General features: G+C 34.5%; 1 protein-coding gene across 3 annotated transcripts in view; it reads right to left on the bottom strand.

Annotated features, from left to right (window-relative positions):
• Positions 1-21,819, bottom strand: part of LOC134755346 (choline O-acetyltransferase) — a 35,386-nt gene extending 13,567 nt beyond the window's left edge. For all 3 annotated transcript variants that reach the window (XM_063691871.1, XM_063691872.1, XM_063691873.1), the window contains exons 1-2: positions 21,750-21,819; positions 20,019-20,213 (exon numbers count right to left, since the gene is read on the bottom strand). In XM_063691871.1, the coding sequence (XP_063547941.1) occupies positions 20,019-20,150 (132 nt within the window). In that variant the 5' untranslated portion in view covers positions 20,151-20,213; positions 21,750-21,819. The remainder of the gene's footprint in view (positions 1-20,018; positions 20,214-21,749) is intronic.
• Positions 21,820-22,409: the final 590 nt, after the last annotated feature.

Raw genomic sequence — 22,409 nt, 5'->3', positions numbered from 1 at the left:
CAGACAATTTAACTCGGTTAATAAAAAATGTATGTGGTATAAGTTCAATACATAACAATATAGTTTTAAATCCACTCAGTGATGAATGATGATACAACTGTGGGTGACATTTCCATGAGGCTCCAGAATTCTAAACCTTTCCATGCTTCATGTGTGTGGTCGAGAATCGTGAGTTCAAATGTGCCATTTTCAACCAAAAGGGTACTTATTGTCGGTTGTCAATAAGGCGCTATTTCCATATAACTTCAATTCGAAATCAACCTTATCGACAAGCGGCAATGTGGTACCTTTTGGTTGAATACGTCACAAACATCGATTGTGTTGTATAGAGCAGAAAAATCGTTCTCAAAAATTCAAAAGGATGATTAAAAATTTGGTCTGAAACCTTATCATACATGTACTTGTACAGACCAGAGGTTTGTAGGAAAGGTAGAGAGTGGGCGAGAGTACTCTCTCCAGGCGGGTGTTATGCCTGACCGCAGTCCCTGAGAGGTATTAAATCACATTTACAATCGGGTCTATCGCCAATTTATTTTGTTACCTTTATTTACCGACGTTTCAACACAGGTTTCACTTGTCGTGGTCGCGGCTAACTGACGTCCCAGCAAAATGTCAAAACAGAGATTTGTGTGACTACCCGACGAAAAGTGCTTTTAAAGTTTGGGGTAGACATCACATTTTCAAACCACTTACTACACATAAATGTTTATTATTGTCAATAGTCCGACACGCAACACTCACCACATCCGCGCACACATCCGAAGATAGATGTCGAACGTCGGTAACTAAAGGTAACAAAATAAATTCGCCATAGACTCGATTGTAAATGTGATTTAATATGTGTTCAAAACGCGAAAGTTTTAAATGTAACACTGAGAGGTAGTCAGAAGGAGTATACATAGTAAGTGACATTTGAAATCCGTAAGCGCGATGTAGGTTTCGAGCTAAGTGCGTTCTAGCTCCCTAACGCCATCTATTAGATTATCGTGGCACGCCGTCGACACTGACAGAGGAGCTCCATTTCTATGTAAGTATTGTTAGTATTTCATTGTATTCACGATGTATTTTATTGCTATGCTACTCCTATATTTTACTCGTGCTACCTACCTTCACGGCTACCACGAGTTGGCGTTTGACATATAGTCCATCTCGCTCGCACTGCGCGATGCTGCATTGGTGCGATAAAGAGGGAATGCTATTGAGTACATGCAGACGCTAACGTAAACGTCAAATGTAAAGTCATGGTACGGTTACTACTGTTGAAAGCGGTACAGACACCTTCAATATATGTTACACAACGAAGGCTGCAAAAATATCAGACACGATCTTATTTGTAGACCCATAAAAGTGTGTCACATATTTTACATTTCTCATGCTCTAAAAGAGGATCGTTGTTTTTCTAAAAGGTGTGCAGAAAATGATTCGTGTCTGCACTAGAGCATTTTACGTTCGAAATAAGAATTTTTTATTTTTTTTTACGATAAGCAATTGAAATTTGAGTTTAAATGTTTTTGTTATACAATTTTCAGTCTGATATTTGACTCTCCATTCCATAAATAACGATACTTTTGCCTAAATTGTTAATTGAAAGTACCCTCAAGAAATACTATAAAAATGTATACCTACTTATAGTCATGTTTTTAAAAAAACACTCATTTTACTTTCCTTCGTATTCGAAATGAAAAGTAAAGTGTTTAACTCGGGTGAAAGACATCATTTCAGCCTCGGACTATTGGCGCTCTCACTGCGTTCGAGCACCAAATTACCTCGGCAGAAATGAGTGCCTTTCATCCCTTGGTTAACAATCTACTATTTTCGTCTTTCGAAGAGTATCATAATTATTGTAGCTGACTGTACTTACACTACACTATCACTGACCCGATATTTAAGACCAAAAACTATAAACCCATAAATTATAAACCCTTTAAGGGCCACTTGCACCACTAACCCGTACCGTATTTAGTTTGTAATTTTTATTTTAAGGCCTTTTATTGTAACTTTTTATTCCCACTAACCCGGAGTTAATCAGTTAATCCTGGAGTTACCATGGTTACCAGTACAATTTGACACTGGGTTAACGGGTTAACCCCGGGTCAGTGGGATGGTGCAAGTGGCGCTAAGGAAAATCATACCAATATAGGATTTATGGTCATAGATACTATTTATATCGGTTAAATCGTTTTGGAGATAAATGGGAACATTATTTTGCAATACACGTACCTACGTTCTTACACCTTTCCCATTTTAGATTTTCAAATTCAAATTCAAATATAATTTATTTCGGAAACAATGTCCATAGTTGTTAGTAACAAAAGTTTACTTAGAGCCAGTAATAGTAGGTACCTTAAATTAATATATACATAACAACACATTCAATAACAATCATACATAACCTAGCGAGCAATGCAAAAGGTTCCAGTGCTTCTGGAAGCGATCCTCGCATCGCTCGGCAATGGTGTTCAGTATGCTGTTTGGGCTGCCCCGCAACCTCTTCACTAAGGATGCCACTCTTTTGCGCAAAATAGCTGCAAAGCTGTCCGCGTGTTCATCGGTAAACATCTGCGATGCACTACAAAAACGAGGCAGCCCCAACAGCACCCTGAAACCATTGTTATACTGGACTCTAAGGGCCCTGAGAGCCTTTTACGTGTAGTTAACCCACAGGCTGCAGGTGTAAAAGGTCTGACAATATGCTTTAAAAAGCGTAATTTTAACATTATCAGAACACCTTGCAAACCTGCGAACTACCATATTGCATCTGACTGCCAGGGCCCTACGCTCCCGTTCTATGTCCAGGTCATCACGCATGGACTCGGAGACCCAGTGTCCGAGGTATTTAAAACGCGTGACTTGCTTTAAAGGATCGCCATTCAGCTTCACCTGTGGAACTGAGTATGTCTTGCTACCCGCCTTGAACAGGAGCAGTTCGCTTTTTATGACGTTGTGCCTCAGACTATGGGCCTCCGCGTACCTCTCACATATGCGCAGAAGTTTGTTGAGGGCGCTGACAGATGGGGCCAGCAGTACCATATCATCTGCGTAGCTGATGTTGTTGACCATTTTTCCGTCAATTGAGCATCCGACCATGGCACTGATTTATATAACGTTTTGGTTTTGGCTCTGTCTTGACCATGATACAGATAATTACGAAAAAGAGATTTATGTGGGTCGGCGTAGGGAACAGATTAGACGTTTTAATTCTTTCAATACACAATTAGGATAAAAATATAATGAAACAATTTTATAAAACAACAATTTATCATTACGTATAAATACATGTACATAATCTTAATCTTATACACGATGACCTTAGCCATTGGTTACTTCTCAGGAATGCTCTAACGTTATTGTTTTTTTAATTAGAACAAAAGATAATAAAATAAATTTTCAAATAAAAAATAATTCCAATGATCGACAACAAAAAGAAACATACTGTATTAATCATTGGCAGTGTTTTTGATAATTTGTTCGAAAATGTGCGGCAATGTTGACATTTGTCAAAAGTCAGTTATTCGTTCGTCATTTCGTTATTTGTTAATTTCTTTAACCGCTCCACCGGTTGTTAATTTGTTATGATACTTGCTACACTGATTTTAAATACCCTAATGCAAATGAACATTTCGGCTTTGTCCAATGGCTAAGGACACCTTGTATAAATGAACATTGAAGGAACCCACTGACTATCAGTCCGCCGGACGATATCGGCCTGTCAGTTGTTCGGAACTGTCAAATTTTTGTTCTAACTGACAGGCCGATATCGTCCGGCGGACTGATAGTCAGTGGGCCCCTTAAGATGCTTAAATAAATGCAACAAATTCATTTGCCTACACTACATTATGTTATAATTACGTACAGCTACTATGTACAGCACGTTTCAGTCAAAGCGTCGTTTTAATATTCCTTTGAACATTACAAACGAGTTAAAAATAACGATTATACGGTACCGTTGGACTTAAAAAGAATATCGTTTTCTTTGGCCTAGTGACCTTAGGATATGGCGATTGTGTCTGTTCTGGGGACCTATCCGCGCTGTATAACATATGATCTTGCGTGTCCGAAGCATCCACTATTACCCCTGACTTATCCACGCTTGGAGGACTCTTAAAATGCCTCCTTCCATTCACTTGGTTCTTCCCTTCGTTGTAAATATAACTTCTGACAGATTCCACTTTGTCTCTCAGGAAGGAAGGCTTCATAACTGTGGGCATGTAATATGGTACGTCTATGACAGGTTCAAAGTTTATCTTTCGTGCTGTTTGTAAACCCGAGCGACGTTGAGGCTTTAATTTCGTTCGCACGCCTATCTTCTCCTTCCAAGATTGGCCAGGTTTGTGATGAAATTGGAAGTTACTTCTATAAAAATCGCGATCATCTGGCATTATGTTTTCCTTTGGCATTACCCGCCTTACGGAATTCATTTTAAAATCTTCAAATGAATTGAATTTTGGTCTCAATATGACGCGTTTTGGCACGGGTGTCCTGACTGGCGGAACATTGATCTGATACCTAGGCACGGGTAAGGGGTTCGGTTTTACCATTTCAAAGTAATTTCCTTTTGTCGTGACCGGTCGTCGAAAAGAGAGGAAGTCATCAGTATTCATCATTATTATTGGGCGCTTTCTATTCTTTATATGAATACGATTTAATGATCTCCATTGTGTTTGTTTTGGAAGCTTTTCAATAGGATGGAGGTATGTGTTATTAGTAAAATTGTAAAGAGTGTCATTTATTAGAGTATCCTCGAGATCATTATATATTTTTGTTTTATTATACTTATCTGTTAAGAGTCTTGAAGGAATTTCGGACTTTAAGTTAGATTTAGTTTGTTTAGACCGAGGTTCGCTAGCTTTTACATTTAAAAGTGATTTAAAACTGTTAATATGTTTTGTATAAATTGTTGAATATGTAGTTTTAATTTTTCTAACATCAGGTGGCAGGGTGAGTTCTTCTTCAGTTAGAGCTTTATATGTGTTGTAAACGATCGATTTTGTAGTTTCATGTTTTGGCTTGTTTTTTTCTGCTGATGATATGTGATAATTATTTTGTTTATTATATGTGTCATTTATTGGATGTGTTTGTTTACTGTAATACTTACTAAAATGTACAAAAGGATTTTCGGTGCCATTGTCTTGACTAAACCTAGCATTATTAATATAAGAACTATAAGAAGTTGGTGATTTGACCAAGTTTATATGCTTAGAAAAATTGGTGTGAAATATAAATTTGGATTTAACAATATTTTTGAGTACCCTTTCTCTCGTAGAATTATTCATAATTCTACTCGTGATAAAAATAGTTTTTGTGAATAAATTGTCATAATCAAGATTTTTCAAAGCGTCTTTACTTTTTGCGATCTCTTTGTTACTAAAATATTGTATAACACTTTCATTCTTCTTCTTAGTAATTGGGACAACTAATGTGCTTATTATATGATCTTGTGAAACCCTTGCACTGTTTACGGTTTTGTTTTCTAAATCAGAATTTTTAGGAGTTATGGTAGGTATACTTTTTACTTTTTGTGAGTAATCATAGGGGATGTTAGTTGATTTTTCATAAATGTTTAAAGGCATGTCAGTTGCGTTAGTAATTTTTTGATAGCTAGTAGTATTTTCATCTTTTTTACCTATTATTGGATCAACATTATGTTTAACTTTATGTAGAACGTAAGATTTTGTATAAATTTGCTCTACCGATGCAACATTGGTGGATTGAAAGTTATTACTGTGATATGAAATATTAACTGTGTTTGGCTCAGATTTATTCATTTTTAATAAATCTTCAAAAGGGGTTTTAGAAGTTGTAGTCACTTCTGTGTCCTGACTAGTAACATTATTATTAATTAGACTTTGAGAATGAGGTTTTTTGCTCACATTTGTAGAAATAGTTACTGCAGACGTATCTGAGGCCAAAAATACGTGGACATATGGCAAAGTTATTTGACTCGTGTTATGTAATTTTTTATCTTCCTCTACGATTTTTAGGGGCATATACGACACGGCTTTCTGAAGTGGAATATTTGTATTTAGTGCACTTTGAGACAATGAATCTGTAGATGTAGAGATAATTGTAATTTTGTCAATGAATTCTCTCTCGATTTGATGAGGCACATTATCTTCCTTATTCAATAATTCATTGTAAATTTTGGTATGAATGTTAGGTGAAATATTCTTTGGAGTATTATTATCGAATTCGATAGTTGTTTTATTAAATAAATTGTCTGTTGTCGGTACTGCGTTTGAATTCCACAGTTCTTGGCTCCAATTATAATTTACTATATAAGGACTCAAGTTAGAAACAGATTTAGAGAAACTTATCTGTTCTTCGTATTGCGCAGTAGATGTATGTATCTGGTCTTGGTTATTTAAAGGATGTGTTTTGATTAGTTCATGCGATTTTATTTCACGCTCACTTACATAGTCAATGTACATTCCCGTCGTATTTTCTAATATATTTGAGTTCAATGGTACACTAGAAATGGTACTGCTTTTGTTTTTTTTACTGTTTTCCCGCTCCAATTGTGTTTTCACGTCCATTTTAAGGTCATTTACTGTGAAGTTCATTAGATCTTGTTTATTATTTTGATTTTTTGATAGAGGGTTGTTAATAATTTCTGTGTTTGTAGAACATTCATTGGAAAACTGTGTTTGAGAAACATTGAACTCGCCAACTGTTATGGTTTTATTTTGAGTCTTATTTAGAAGTTTTAAATAGTCAGTTTTATCTTCATTTATACTTGATAAATAAGGTGTAGTAGTTTGTAAAAATTGTTTAGTTAAATCTCTTAAATGCGAATGTTTGTATGAATCATCTATTGTTGGCAGCTCATTTACTTTGATATGGTTACTAACCATCACTTGATTATTTGTTACATAAGTGTCATTATTCTCTGTGCTATTAAGACTGTAATCGATAGTATATGGTTTTGTGTTAAGTGATCCCTGAGTATCAGAAAAATTATCGGTGTGGAAGGGTTGACGTAAATTTGTGCTCGTATTTGTTATTGTATCTCCATCATTTTGATTTAAATGTTTGATGATTGATCGATTATCATTAATTTTAAATGGAACTTGCATACCATTTGTATAATATTCGCGTGATTTTATGGAATATGGCAATGTGCCTTTAAATTTCGTGCTCAATGAGTCTTTGAGCAATGATTTACGTGTATCAATATTAATAGTTGACAGATTATTCAAACGATTATCTTTTTCAACATATTTTGGATAATCTGTGAGCGAATCAAAACCGATGGTACCAGTAGTTAATTCAGTAAACATTGCCGTCTTCGGTGCATCATCTTTCTTCTTTATAAATGCAGTTGAAGAAGTATTTTGATTTAGGTATGGTTGTAAGTCTTGCATAGTCAAGGATTTTATCATAGCTGAGCTTACTGTAAAAACATTGTTTGCTTTCGTGTTGTGTTCAATATTTTCTATAGTTTCGTTGAGCATATTAGGAATTACTAAAACATCATGTGGTCGAGTTGTGACTTGAACTTTTGTATGGTCAGTGCTATTTTTAACTATTACGTATTTGGTTGGTTTCATTAAATTATAAGAATCGTTATACATAACCAAATCCTTAAGTATATCTGGGCTAGTGGTTGACAAATTTGTTACTTGAGCGAGGCTTGTATTTAACAAAGGTACATTGAAACTTGTTGCTGATGTTTTTGTATTAAATCCAGGAATATGTTGATTATGGGTCCTAACTGGTGTTTTAATTTCGTCCAAATGATGTTTCGGCAAGTTTGATATGTTATGATGCAAGTTATAGGTTTGTGATTTACTATCGTAAATGTAAGAATCCGGCAATTTAAGAGGTTCTTTATTTAAATCTGGTGTAGAACTTATCTTGTTGGATGCTAGTTCATGAATAATAGGATTGCCATTGGTTACACTCGTGAAAAGAGTATTTGTTTCATGTCTAGATTTGCTTTCAGTCGCTATATGTGGTTTTGTTGATAATGTTTTGGGAGTTGAAGTTTTATCAATAGCTTCAGTCTGTAATACATGAAAAGATTCTCTAAAAAATGTTGCATCATTGTTAGGTGCATTATATTTATCATCCATTAATCCGATAATGGTTGTTTGATCTACATAAGGATTAGATGAATATGTTTCATTTCTGGTACTGAAATGGGCTTTAATACCCAGAGTATTTATTAAGGTTTTGGTTGTAGTTGTAATCGTGTTTTCTGAATTCTTCAATATATAAAATACCTTTGAGTCCATATTTGGCAGTAAACTACTACTATAGTTATTTATCTTGTCAACGGAAATTATATTATTCATATTATCAGTTTTATTTTTAGGTAAAGTTTGTATTATTAGTTTGGCAGGGTACGAAGTATCAAATTTAAAATCATTAGTAGTTTGAACAGCAGCTTTATTTGAAGTCATGTCTTTATTAACCTTTGATATATTGAGATCAGTAGTATTTTGATTATGTTGTTTTAAGTCAGATTTTGGAAATGTTATATCAAAAGCACTTGAAAATGAAAATGTACGTTCTTTTTTTAATATTTTCTTTATCTTGTTTATCATATTTGAAACTGAGTATTCTGGAATAGATGACTTTCCATTTTCCTTTCCGATATTAAGCTTAATATTTGTACTTGTAGTGTCATCTAAATTGCTTGAAACTATGTCAACTTTTGAATTGAATATCTGAGTATTAAAATTATTAATTAAAGTTGTTGTTTTGATACTGTCTGTATGATCTTTGTATGGATTTGTTTGTGTTGTGTATAATGGACTTTCAGTTATATTATTTAGATTAGGTTTTTTTCCGAAATCGGTAGCCGGAGAAAATGAAGGTTTATCAGTAAATATCTGGGTCAGTAAATCATTGTTTTCTTTAGAAAAATTAGCAAAGTGAGATTCGTTATCAGTATTAACAATAGTATAACTGTTACTTGTAAATGGAACGACTGTCACCGTGTCAATTTGAGTAGCTAAATAAGGTTGTGTGTAATAAGAATTATTTTTCAATGACACCATGATAGTTGACACTTCGTTAAATACTTTATTTAATTGAGGGTTTACATCAAATGCACCAGCTAACGTATAATCGTAAATTTTAGAACCATAACTGTTTTGACTACTATTAGTCTTATTTGGTTTATTGACTTTGACTTGAATCGAGTCAACCTCTTTTGATTGAATGATGTCATCAGTGGTTTTACTTTTTGGATACTGATCCGTTGGTTTTGTATTATAAAATATGTATTTATCCAAATCTGTTTGCAAATTATCATTAAATGCGGATGTCAATATTGATTCGGCTTTTGGTGAAATGCTAATTTGTCTTTCATCTTCAGAACTTTGCACAATTTTACGCACTGGAAGTGGAATATTGGTATTCTCAGTTATATTTTCAAACTTAATGCGTGTTGTGCTCAAATATTTGATGCCAGGAGCACCAGTATGTTTAATGGCCTCTGTTATAGGGTCATCGATTTTTTGAGTTGCTTTATATATTGGTGTTATGTCTATTTTATTAGTACTAGAGTAAACGTCTTTTGATTTAATAATTTCATCCCCAATTCCACTTATTAGATATTGGTTCGTTGTGTATAATTTTGCATCAAACTTATCAGCATATGCAGATGTAACTGGCACCGATACTGGGGAAATAATTATCTGGCTCTCATTTTCATTATATGTGTCAAATTTATCACCTGTAACTAGAACATTACTTTCCTCGGTTAAAGTTTCAAGGTCAATACGAGGGTATGTTGTATTTAAAAAGTTAATGTCGGAATCACCAGAATATTTTATAGCATCTGTTACAGATCCATATTTTATAGCATCAGTTACAGATTCATTGACTGTTTGAGATGCTGCACTTATTGGTACAGTGTCTTTATCTTCAATTTCAGTTGTTGGATATTGATTTGTTGTGGGTTTTGGTTTGTAATATATGTCTTCATTGAAATCTATATCAATATCAGCAGCATCTGTATCCAATGCACCAGTATGTTTGATTACATCTGATATATAGTTATTAATTGTTTGATTTACTAGAACAATCGGTTTTGTGTCTTTATTGATTTCAAAAGTACTAGTGTCGATATCTTTTGATTGAATGATTTTATCTCTGATTTCATTTGTTGCATATTGATTCGTTGTAGATCTCGTAATGTAAAAAATGTCTATACTGAAATCTGTATTTAACTTATCATTCAATGCGGTACCTGGCTTACTTTCTGGTAAAATGCTTGGTTGGTTTTGATTTTCAGTACCGTTGACAATTTTGTCACCTGGAAGTAAAATACTAGTATCCTTAGTCAAACTTTCTCCCTGATTGTGAGGGTATGTCTTGTTTATAGCGTTATTGTCGGAGAACCCGGAATGGTTTATTTCGTCTGTTGTTGAGTCATAGAAGTTTTGAGTTGTTATACTTATGGGTATTGGGTCTTTGTTGATTTCGAATGTACTGGAGTCAACATTTATTGGTTGAATTATTTCATCTTCGATATCACTTATTGGATATTGGTTCGTTATGTATGGTTTTGTATCATAAAATATGTCTTTAGTGAAATCTGTGTTCGAATTATCAGCAAATGCGAATATATTAGCATCTGGCGTAGTTTGTGGCAATACGCTGATGAGGCTTGCATTTTCTTTATTTTTCACAATGTTGTCAGATGAAGGTTGAATGTTAGTTCCTTCAGTTAAACTTTCAGGATATGTTGTGTTTAAAAAATCAATATCAGAATCACTAGTAGTTTTTATTGCACCTGTTATAGAAGCAATTTTTTTCTGACTTGCTTCACTTATCGGCACTTGCTTCACAAAAGTACTAAATTTCATGTCTTTTGATTGATTGACTTTATAGTCTATTTCGCTTATTGGATATTGTTCTGTTGTGTATGATTTTGTATCGTAAAGTATGTCGTTAGTGAAATCCGTATCCAAATCAGCAGCATCTGTATCCAACGCACCATCATGTTTTATTTCCTCTATTATAGAGTTATTAATTGTTTGGGTTACTAGAAATACCGGTGTCGTATCTTTATTAACTTCCAAAGTACTGAAAACAACGTCTTCTGATTGAATAATCTTATCTTTGATTTCGCTTCGTGAGTATTGCTCTGTTGTAAATGGTTTTGTGTAGTCAAATATGTGTTTAGTGAGATTTGCATCCAAAGCGGATATACCTGTAACGGGGGTTGTTTTTGGAGAAAAGTTTAGATGGCTTGCATTTCCAATATTTTTGTAAATTTCGTCAGTTGAAGGTAAAATATTAGTATCGTCAGTTAAACCTTTAAACTTTATGTGAGGGTATGTTGTTTTTAAAGAAGTTATGTCAGAAGCACCAGTATTTTTTATAGCCTTTGTTATAAAGGCATATTGTTTTATACTTTCTTTACTTATCGGTATGGTATTATGGATTTTAAAAGTACTGGATTCATGTTTTTTTGATTGAATGCTTTCATCTTCAATATCACTTATAGTATACTGATTCATTGTGTCATTAAATGTGGATGTAATTGTGAAGGGTGCAATTTCTGGCGAAATGCTTCTTTGGTTTTCATTTCCCGTATTTTCGTAAATTTGGTCATTTTGAAGTACAATATTAGTATCACCAGTTGAACTTTCAAGCTTGATAAAAGGGTAAGTTCTGTTGAAAGAGTTTACGTCTGAATCACTTGAATGCTTTAGTGCACCAGTTATTGGGTCAGTGATTTTCAGAGTTGCTGAACTTATTGGTATTGCGCCTTTGTTGATTTCAATCGCACTAGAATCATCGTCGTTTGATTGAATAATTTCATTTTCAATTTCATTTACTGGGTATTGATTTGTTGTGTATGGTTTTGTATTGTAAAATATACTTGTACTGAAATTTGATTCTAAATGACCCCACCCACCATGAGGCGAAACCTTTTTTTCCCCAGTATTATTGTCAATTTTATCATTTACAAGTAGAATATTAGTATTCTTAGTAAAACTTTCAAGCTCAATATGTGGGTATGTGATGTTTAAAATGTGAATATCAGAAACAGCTGTATGTTTTATTGCTTCTGGAAATAAATCATCGTTTTTTTGAGTCGCTAAACTTATCGGTATTGTATCATTATTGATTTGAAAAATACTGGCACCATCGTCTTTTGTTTGTATTATGCCATCTCCGATTTCATTTCTTGGATATTGATCCGTTGTGTATGAATTTGTATTATATAATATGTCTTTACTAAAATTTGTGTTCAAATTATCAGCAACTGCGGATGTAGCAGTCTCTGGCTCAATTTCAGACGAAACGCTTATTGGGCTTTTATTTCCAGTAAATAGAAAATTTGTATCCTCAGTTAAGCTTTTAAGCTTAAAAGGAGGGTATGTAGTGTCTAAAGTGGTAATATCAAAAGAACCACTATATTTTATGGTCTCTGTTTTAGAGTTATTGAAGTTTTGAGTTGCTATAATTAACGGTATCGTGTCCTTATTGATTTCAAAAGTACTGGAGCCACTGTCTTTTGGTTGTATGATTTCTTCTCCAATTTCACTTATTATATATTTATTTGTTGTGGGTTTCGTATCGAAAAATATGTCTTTAGTAAAATTTGTATTTAAATTATCTGCAACTACGGATGTTACAAAGACTGGCCTGACTTTATTTCCAGGAAGTAAAAAAGTTGTATTCTCAGTTGAGCTTTCAAGCTTAAAAGGAGGGTATGTTTGAAAAATACTGACACCAACCTCTTTTGATTGTATTGTGTCATCTCCAATTTCATTTCTTGGATATTGATCTGTTGTGTATAATTTTGTATTATATAATATGTCTTTACTCAAATTTGTATTAAAATTATCATCAACTACGGATGTAACAGAGACTGACCCAATTTCAGATGAAACGCTTATTGGGCTTTTATTTCCAGCAAGTAGAAAATTTGTATTCTCAGTTGAGCTTTCAAGCTTAAAAGAAGGGTATGTGATATATAAAGTGTTAATATCAAAAGAACCACTATATTTTATGGTCTCTGTTATAGAGTTATTGAAGTTTTGAGTTGCTATACTAAACGGTATCGTGTCTTCATTGATTTCAAAAGTACTGGAGCCGCTGTCTTTTGGCTGTATGATTTCTTCTCCAATGTCACTTATTGTATATTGATTCGTTGTTAGTTTCGTACCGTAAAATATGTCTTTACCGAAATCTGTTTTGAAATTATCATTTAATGCGGATGTAACTGCGATAGGCGCCATTTCTGATGAAACGTTATTTTGGCTTTCATTTACAGTATTTTTGCCAATTTTGCCAGTTGATAGAAGAATATTATTATCCTCTGTTGAACTTTCAAGCTTAATATATGGGTAAGTTGTGTTTAAAGAGTTGATGTCAGAAGCACCAGTATATTTTATTGCTTCTGATATAGTGTCATACGTTTTTTGGGTAGCTATATTTATCGGTGTCGTATCTTTATTGATTTCAATAGTTCCTGAGTCCACGTCTTTTGATTGAATAATTTCATCTCCGATTTCACTTATTAGATATTTACCTGTTTTGTAAGATAAATTGTCAAATATTGTGTATAAATTTAAATTCTTTTCAAACTCAGTGGGTAGTGAATTGGCGGTTAGATTAAAATCATTAATGTGATTTATTGTTGTTGTTTTTGATTCCCTGCTACTTGTATCGGCATTATATTGAGCTATATTATCATTTTGTTCATAAGAATTTGGTTTGTTGCTGCTTTGCTTAAATTTGTCACGATTTTTTATATTTGGGTCTAAAATATTGAAAAATTCAGATTTAATTTCTTCTAAACCCATTTTTGTGGGAAAACTTATTTTACTCACATTGTTACCCTCTGTATATATTTCAAACTGAGTATAGGGGTATAATTGAGCTGTGTATGAAGAGTTGATATCAAGGTTATCAGTGTAATTTGGGTTGGTAATTGTAGAATTATTAAATATTTTTTGTAAGGCAGTTGTCGATTTTTTATCTCTGACCGTTTGAAATATATTAGAAACAATATCTTTGGATGACATTACTTCACTATATTGAGTACTTGAATATGGTTTCTTTGTGTATGATATATTTTTCAATTTATTGTTTAATATAGACTTATCACTTAGAAAATAATTATATACTTCAATTGAAGAATCAGAATTGACTTTAGGGACATTTGTCATTATTACCCTGTTACTGTCAGTCGTTGAATTATTGAAATTATCACCCTCAGATTGGATCAAGTATGGAGGTGTACTTGGTGTTTTTTCTTTTGAGGTATCATTTATATTAAAATCGAATAAATTAACGAATGTGGGTTTTATTACATCTGGGTTTGGTTTTGTTTTATTCGAATACTTTACATCCATCACATCAGTATATGTTAGAACCTCAATTTTAGGATTATTGAGAATTTGAGCTTTAGTGGTCATCGGTGTCTTGTCAGTATTTAAATTAATGACAAGTGTGGTATAGTTCAATGGATCGGATTTAGTTCCGTTTTGAATACTTAGGGATTGATTTTGGTTATTTTGGTTTGGTTGATTGAAGTTTGAATTGACATAATTTAATCCTGAAGGTGATAAAACCCCAGCTGTAGAATCAAAAATACTATGTGTAACACTATTTATCGATTTCCCGTTATTATTACTAGCAAGGTTGGTATAATTGTCACCAAAAAAATTGTCTATTGTAAAAGTTTTATTTGTACGATTGGAATATGGATTTGTACTGTGTATTATTTCTTTTGTATCATTATTGTGACTAGTAATAGTATCAAATTCATCAACACTAGATTGAATTGTATTTAAGGCTTCCTCTGATGGCACGCTGGTTATATTCGCATATTCTGGAGAAGTTACGGCAAACCCTTGTGTAATATTCATCGGCTTAGGAATTAATAAATAAAGAGTAGACGAAATTTGTTTGGTATTCATTACTTCATCTTTTGTTTGATTCACTGAATACATCGTATCTGGTGATGTAGTTTTTTGTAGGATGTCAGTAGAGTGTTTACTTTTTTCTGTGCTTGATAACAAAGTAAAGTTTAATTTTATTTCTCGGTCCCGCATGTTAGACTCTGTTACAGAATTTAACATTTTATGAACAGTTTTACCTTTCGTGACATTTTTTATTGTTTGAAAAGTTTTACCAGTAATTGAATAAGGTTGACTTTTATAATTTTCAGCATTATTATCATCCTGCGTATACAATTTTGTGCCCTTTGATTCTGTCATCCTTGGATACATTGACAAGACAGTTGGATTATAGTCAGAATCAATATTTTTAATCTCTTCATTCAAGAGGCCTGGGACAGTTGAATCAATATAAGTTTCAGCTTTACTTCCGATCTGATGGGTCTGGTCAGTAAACTCCTTAAAAAATGTTTTATAATTATTGATTCCCAGAGCTCGCGGTGTAACCATAGTAGGTGTGTTATTTGAATAATAAAAATTGTTTTTTTCGTTACTTTTATTGAAGAGTGCAGGTCCCAAAGTACAGTTTTCGGTTGGTGATATTTTGAAAGAGTTGACATATTTATTTTTTGCGTTGTCAAATTCTAAGCTTGACGCATTGTATTTATTTGTGTAGGTGTTTTCCATGTTGTAATCAAAGTTGATAGTATTTTCAATATATTTATCCGTTACATATAAATAGTTTGTATCAGTTGTAAGCCGTTCTGGGGATTCTTCTAAAATTGACTCATTTGCACCTGGTTGTTCTTTTTCAACTTTCGTGAAATAACCTATATAATTATCAGTACTAACACCTTTTTTTATATTATTATCATTTATTTCTGGAATCGTTTTAAATCGTTGTGGCAGAGTAATGTTTTGCACGGGATAAATTATTGTGTCGAGGTTTTGATTTTGGTTTATATTAAAGTTATTAAATTTTTCGACTAACTCCAGCGTAGTAGGAGCTTGTGTGACAGTTGTTATTTTTGTTTGCTGGGTTTGTATATACTTATTATCACTATAAACGGTTAAAAAGAGAGAGTTTTTGTTTATCGGATTAACATCGTTTGCTGTTTTGTGCGAAATATTTTTTATCATTTGTGAATTAAAATCGTCTGTAGGAACACTTTCAATATTGACGAAGTTATTTGTTTTGTTATCTTTTTCCACCTTATCTTTGACTCGTACATAGTCTGGAAGGGTTTTGTTTGTTTGTTTGTTTATGGTATAGTTCGAGTCTGTTTTATTTTGATTACTATCCTTCATTAAATTATTTGTTTTGCTATTCAGTATAAATATTGTTTGCGTAATACCAAGCATATTTTTAATCTCCGAGTTCAGTGTAGTTTCTGTATAATGTTCTAGCTCAGTTATTTTTTCGATATAAGCCGGTAGCGTTAATTGATTGTTTACGGTAATGTTGCGATCTATTTTACTTTGATTGCTATATTTGGTAGAAATGTCTGACATCTCAGTAGTAGTAGTATTAACACTTAATGTAGACAAATCATTATTATGAAGAAGAAGGTTTTCTATTTCTGACGGGGTATTTCCGACGTTTGATTTCAAATTGTTAAAAGTTCCCACTCCTGCACTATAATAATTCGTAACGCGATAACCATCAAACGTGTCGTTATGTTCATTATTTAAAGTTGTACCATATGATTCTATTTGAGTTAGGTCACTGACTTTATCAGTGTCATTGCTAACCGTGGTATGTACGTTGGTAGTCGGTAAATAACTTTGTGGCTTCAATGTAACTAAAACTTCTGTAACCTTGAATGGCGGATTTCTATTTAGTACTTCTAAATCTTTTTTTATTGTTTCATTAATTACTAGTTCAATTGCTTTATTTCTTTGTGGTCCTGTTTCTAATACGTTTATGGGTATTGGTGATGCAGCTGTGATGTTTTCTTTGGAAAGCATTTCGGAATTAGTGGTATCCGAAAAATGATTAGTATATTTTACTGTAAAAGAACTATCTTTACTTATAGTAGACGTTGATATATTAGTTATTTTAGTTGGAGTAAATTGATAATCTGTATGTTCTGTAGAGTGCATTTTTTTGGATAATGATATACAGATACTGAAAAGAGTAGCCATTGAATTTGGTTCTACAGATGTCTTTGCGAGTTTATCATTATTGTTAGTTGTTAGCTCACCTGCTGTCGGAAGGTTTTGGGTTATCACGTTTAAATTCCGTTCGGCAAATAAATCATGTAGTGAAATCTTTTTTTGTTTGTTATTTGCTGTAACTACGATTTCTAAAGTATCTTCCATTGGCAAATTAGATATCGTAGACACATCTCTATAATCAGTCGGAAGGGGGTTAATTATGGTTTCGGAGTCAAGAGCAGATGATTTTTCAGTCGTTTGTGATGTCGAGAGTGGATAGTAATTAGTTTGATACCAATAGGTTAATTTTCTTCTTGTTGTTTCATCAATTTGCGGATGAATTTTATCCGGTGTTTGAGTTATCTGTAAGTTTGTGGTTTTTGAATTAATACCTTCTCCTTTATTCTTTTTCTTTTCTTGAATGTTAAAAAATTCTGTCGCTGTTATTGGTTCATAGCGTTCACTAGGATAAATCAAATATTTTGTGAATGAATTACTATTTAAACTAGTCGGTTCATTGTTTACGACATGGTCATTCTTTTTAGGTAAAAAAATCGGTGGAACTGCAACTTCTTGGTAAGGTGATGTAATTTGTCCCGTGACAGTTATCCATTTGTCGTCCTTTTCATGGCTGGATTCATCATCCAATATACGGTTCATCCATATTTCCTTTGAATCCGTAAAATTTGGCAAGGGTTTAAATTCAGGTATGCTTTTTAAAGGATTGGACATACCGTATTTATTCGCCGTTTCAATGTTTTGCGTGTATTTTTCATAGTCACCCTCAGTAATTTGATCACTTTTGATTTTTTTTAGTTTGATAAATGTTTTTAATGTAGTTGATCGTTTGAACTTTTTCTTTTTCAATCGTTTATCGTACAATTTTACCAGAGACTTGATTTTTAATATTGTTTCTTTGAAATTTCCAGACTTTTCTGTCGTATAAGAACTTGTTGTTATTTCTTTTGAGTCAAAACTTTCATTTGGAAAGTCTATTTTACACAGTGGTTCATCAGTCTTGTTACTGCAACACATTTTAGTGTAATCAGAATGATAAGGTTCAGAAGTTACATCAATATAAACTTTAATTGTATTGTCTCGATGCATCAACTTAAAAACTTTCGTATTATTATTGTGTTCACTTTGTAGTAAAAAAGTGTAAATAGATTTTAAGGCACAGTCCGGAGCTTCCTTTGGCGTTAGACTTTCTTCACTGACATTTTCTTTTTGACCAAATCTAGCATCAATAATGTCTATGTCTATCGGCGAATGAGTGTGTAAGGTACTGTTTAGTTCATCGGTAAGTTTGGTACAGTTGGATATTAAGGAGCCTCTATCATGTACGGGATAGAAGGTAAGTATTACTATAATATTATGCTTGCCAGGAACGCGCGTCTGTTTTACTGTATGTTTATACAAACTGTATTTCCTCGCACGGAATCTATGGTAACTACGAGTCTTTATAAAAGTTTGGTATAAAATGTCTTCAAGTCTTATTTCATTAGTTCTGACCTCTTGCTTAAGAATATTTGTATTTGCTTGAATCTGTGTTCTTCCACAGTCGCTTTTCAGCATAAATTCCTTTTCTTCGTTTGATGATATATTTGCGCTTTTATTAACCTTCGATGCTACTTCATTTTTTAAATCGAAACAAGTTTTATTATAAATATTCTGATAAATGTCCAGTACCTTCTTGTTTGTATCTTTGTTGTTATCTTCGACTTGCAGCGAGTTGGTATCACCACTGAACGATGCACTTTCATGTTGCTTCGCTTTTAAAGTTTCACGCATACAAACACACAAGCTTTTGAGTAGCTGTAGAGAGACGTCCAACAACCGTTCGTCAGTGGTCGCAGCGTCCACTGTTTGCAGAAGCCTCATTAACACAGGGTTCTTTGCCGTCAGTCCTACTGCCGTGTCAGTAGTCAGAAAGGCATGGTTTTCGACTACTACCGAAGTGATGAAAATGAGCAAATACTTGAACATTTTAAGTTAAAGGTTTGTTCTTTCGTGAGGGCATGTTATCGTGGTGCCGACCGAACAATACCGTTGACGCCGTTGTTTTGGGTAAAATTACGGAAAGGAAACACGCTACTGATAAGGGCGACCGGTCTACTAATAATGTACTATGAGTTAGTTCATCTTATCCTTTTCACTCTTAAGGCATGAATGTAATACGTAACAGCATTAGGAAGACAAAAACTTATGTGACGATAAATAGTAAATTTACTGATTTACGTTTACTTCGATTTGGTCTAGTTTGTATAGGAAATTGTCTATCAAATAGCTGAACTTTTAGTATCTTCAGCTATTGTATTGATGAAACACTTCCGCTATATTAGTACCTACTCTGCTGTTATAATACGCTAGAGAGAATTTGCTAACCGCCTATCATCATCATCATATCACTACGTAGATATCTTCATTACCTAAAAACTGTATAAATATTTTGCAGCTTTCGACAGAGGTTCTACCAGTGTTGATTGCAATACTATATCGCATACCCCAATATTCACAAAAAAAAAATGAAAATGTCGTTGGCGTACGTTTAGATTAAGTCAAGTCCCCACAAAACCAGCGCCACGGTTTGCTGTTTTGGATACTACGTCGGTGGACAGTGTGGACGAACCATTAGCGAATGACGTAGTGAGTGTTGTGTGCAACCCATCATTTGACAATAATGCCGTAAACGAGGGTAGTTTCTCGCCCCCCCCTGCCGCCACCGGCGCCCGCGCCGAGTCATCGGGCGCGGAGGGCTGCGGCCCGCAGTCTGCGCCGGTCCGTCACCGTCGACGCAAGCTCCTGATGATGCTACTCGGTACGGAGTGAAACATGTCGAGCGTTTTCGACTTAAAACACGTGAGTGACCCGTTATTAATATATTTAAAAGACAAGATATTAAATCAGACGAACAGACAAGAACACTCAAAAGTAAAGTTACATAGGTAAAATGAGTCCTTTCCGTGTACCCTTCAATTGTCAATTGCTTACCCAATTATCCACCTCCACCCGCCTCGCCAGCAGCGCTGCCTGCAGCTTCGGCCCCGGATCCTCCAGGAAGGCCTTAGCCAGGGCCCTGGTGTGTTCCAGCTGCGACTGGCTGGAAACCACGGCCGCAGCCATGTCCAGGTACGTCTCCAGGGTCGCCTGGAGCTCTGGGATGGGCAGCTTCGGGAGCTGCACATTCTAGAAACAGTTTTTGTAGATGTAGGAACTCCGTGGAAGCGAATACGTAAGACACGAAGGTCTAAATTATGCAGTAATTTTGCGCACGTAGGGATTCATGTTATAACTAGCCCCGGCTTCGAACGGGTTACACAAAATCACTCTATTGATATGTGAAAACCGCGTGTAAATCCGTTCAGTTGTTTTTGAGTTTATAGCGAACATACAGACAGACACGGCGGGGGACTTTGTTTTATAAGGTGTATTCATTACACAGAATAAAGTGCCATATAAAAATCCTCATGCTACGAGAACTATAGGCATATTGAATAGAATTACTTAAGAATTTCACTGAAACAATTCTATGCCTAATTCAATTTGAAATGAAGTACCTAGGCAATTATAGAAACTCGGGAATCCTGAATGCCCTTTAACATAACAGTTAAGTCATTACGCTTGAAATAGTATTCCTAGAATCTGTTTTCTTTAGAAACAGAGCGTCGTTGAGGGAAAAGGTATAGGTATTAAGGGTCGATTGCGCTATAGTTATTTGTTATACAAGGGTGCAAAGTTGTATTTTACCAGCGAGTGTGGAATTGAAACACGAGCAAGTGAAAGGATTCTATAGTTGAACCACGAGCGGAGCGAGTGGTTCTAAAATAGAATCCTGAGCGTAGCGAGTGTTTCAACACACGAGAAGTAAAATACATTTGCACCCGTGTGTAACACAAAACTTTTCGCCTCACTATAGCGAGGAAAGTACCTATACAACATCCACAGGCGTTAGATCATCTTCATCACTGGAATCACTAATTTTTTTACGATATTATAACAATAAACTCTGGAAATTCTGTATTTTTACGTGAGAAGTTTTAAAGTAAAAATTTTGTTTACAATGTTGACATTTCTGACGTATGAAATGTCAATGATGCGTTTTGAAATTGCGTCGACTCAACGTGTGCGTTCAGAATTTGCGCGTTATTTAACATCATTATTAGAAAACAAACGTTTCTTATGGAATTTTAAGGTTTATGACTTAAAATCAGTAAATAAAGCTAAATTTGGTATTTTTTATTAAATTCTCAAACCATTTATTTAATGATAATTAATATCGAACGAACCATTATTATGAGCGTTTTACGTTTTGTTATCTGTCAAGCTACTTAAACACGCTCCATCCAAGGTCAAATTACTTTCCCCACTAGTGGATAAAATGCGTTTTTCCCCGCTTGTTTTAAAGGATAAAAGACGGCTTTCCGAGCTAGTGAGGGGAAAAATTTTATTTGTATAAAAGTTTCATAGTAAACCGCCGCGACGTGCCGGGTGACGTTGATCAGTCTGTCAGGCGCAACTGACACAAGTAATGTTATTGTTCTTGGTATTCCAATTATTTAAAATTTATTGATTTTACTCGTGCTTATGAGTTGCCGGACTTGGACTTGTTTGAGCGCTCTTATAGGCACAAAAGTCAAAAGCAAAACAAAATGACACGAGACACATATGTTTGTTTGTTTGGGTGTTATCAGTCTTCTATATTCATTAGTTTCTGCTGCTTACTTCGTATTCGTCCTCGTCTCCCTGCTGGCTGAGCCATCGCTTCGGCAGAGACAGCAGCGATTCGCCCCATCCTGTAACAAACAAAATACTTATCAAAATGTACTTATAAAAAAACATAAAATAATCTCAAGTTGATTTGTTAATATGACTTGAAGTCTTGGAGTGACTGGCATTGAATATCGTTCGCGCTTATTGGTGCGCGCGAAATGTATTGCGTTCACTGTTAGGGCGTTTTCAAATCGTCATATCCGATGTCGGATGTCATGGACGTGCCCATTTCATATAGGCACGAGCACTTTTTCAACTCGCTCACTCTATTGTGCTCGTAAAAAACGCAACTTAATTGCGTTTTGGGTTTGATGCTGCGTCTTTCGTATATAAGCGAACAACTCGCGAATGCGAAGCGGCGCGGCGGGACCACGGCGTTCGCGTTCGAAACGAGATCGCCCACGTGGGACACTTCTATAGGTATCAAAGGATTCACATTCACCCCGCGCCGCATCGCTTTGCTTCGCGTTCGCGTGTTGTTCGCCTACGTAGTACACTGCGTTAGAATTGCCTCGATGGGTATTAGGTGCCTGTAAAAAATTACAGTCAGCGATAAAAGCTTGTATCAAAAACAAGGGCTTGACACTCTTTGATAGAGAAAGATAGTCTTAT

This window comes from Cydia strobilella, chromosome 2 (assembly GCF_947568885.1).
Source record: "Cydia strobilella chromosome 2, ilCydStro3.1, whole genome shotgun sequence".
In the NCBI taxonomy this organism is placed as follows: domain Eukaryota; kingdom Metazoa; phylum Arthropoda; class Insecta; order Lepidoptera; family Tortricidae; genus Cydia; species Cydia strobilella.
This window is presented reverse-complemented; position numbering and strand designations above follow the sequence as displayed.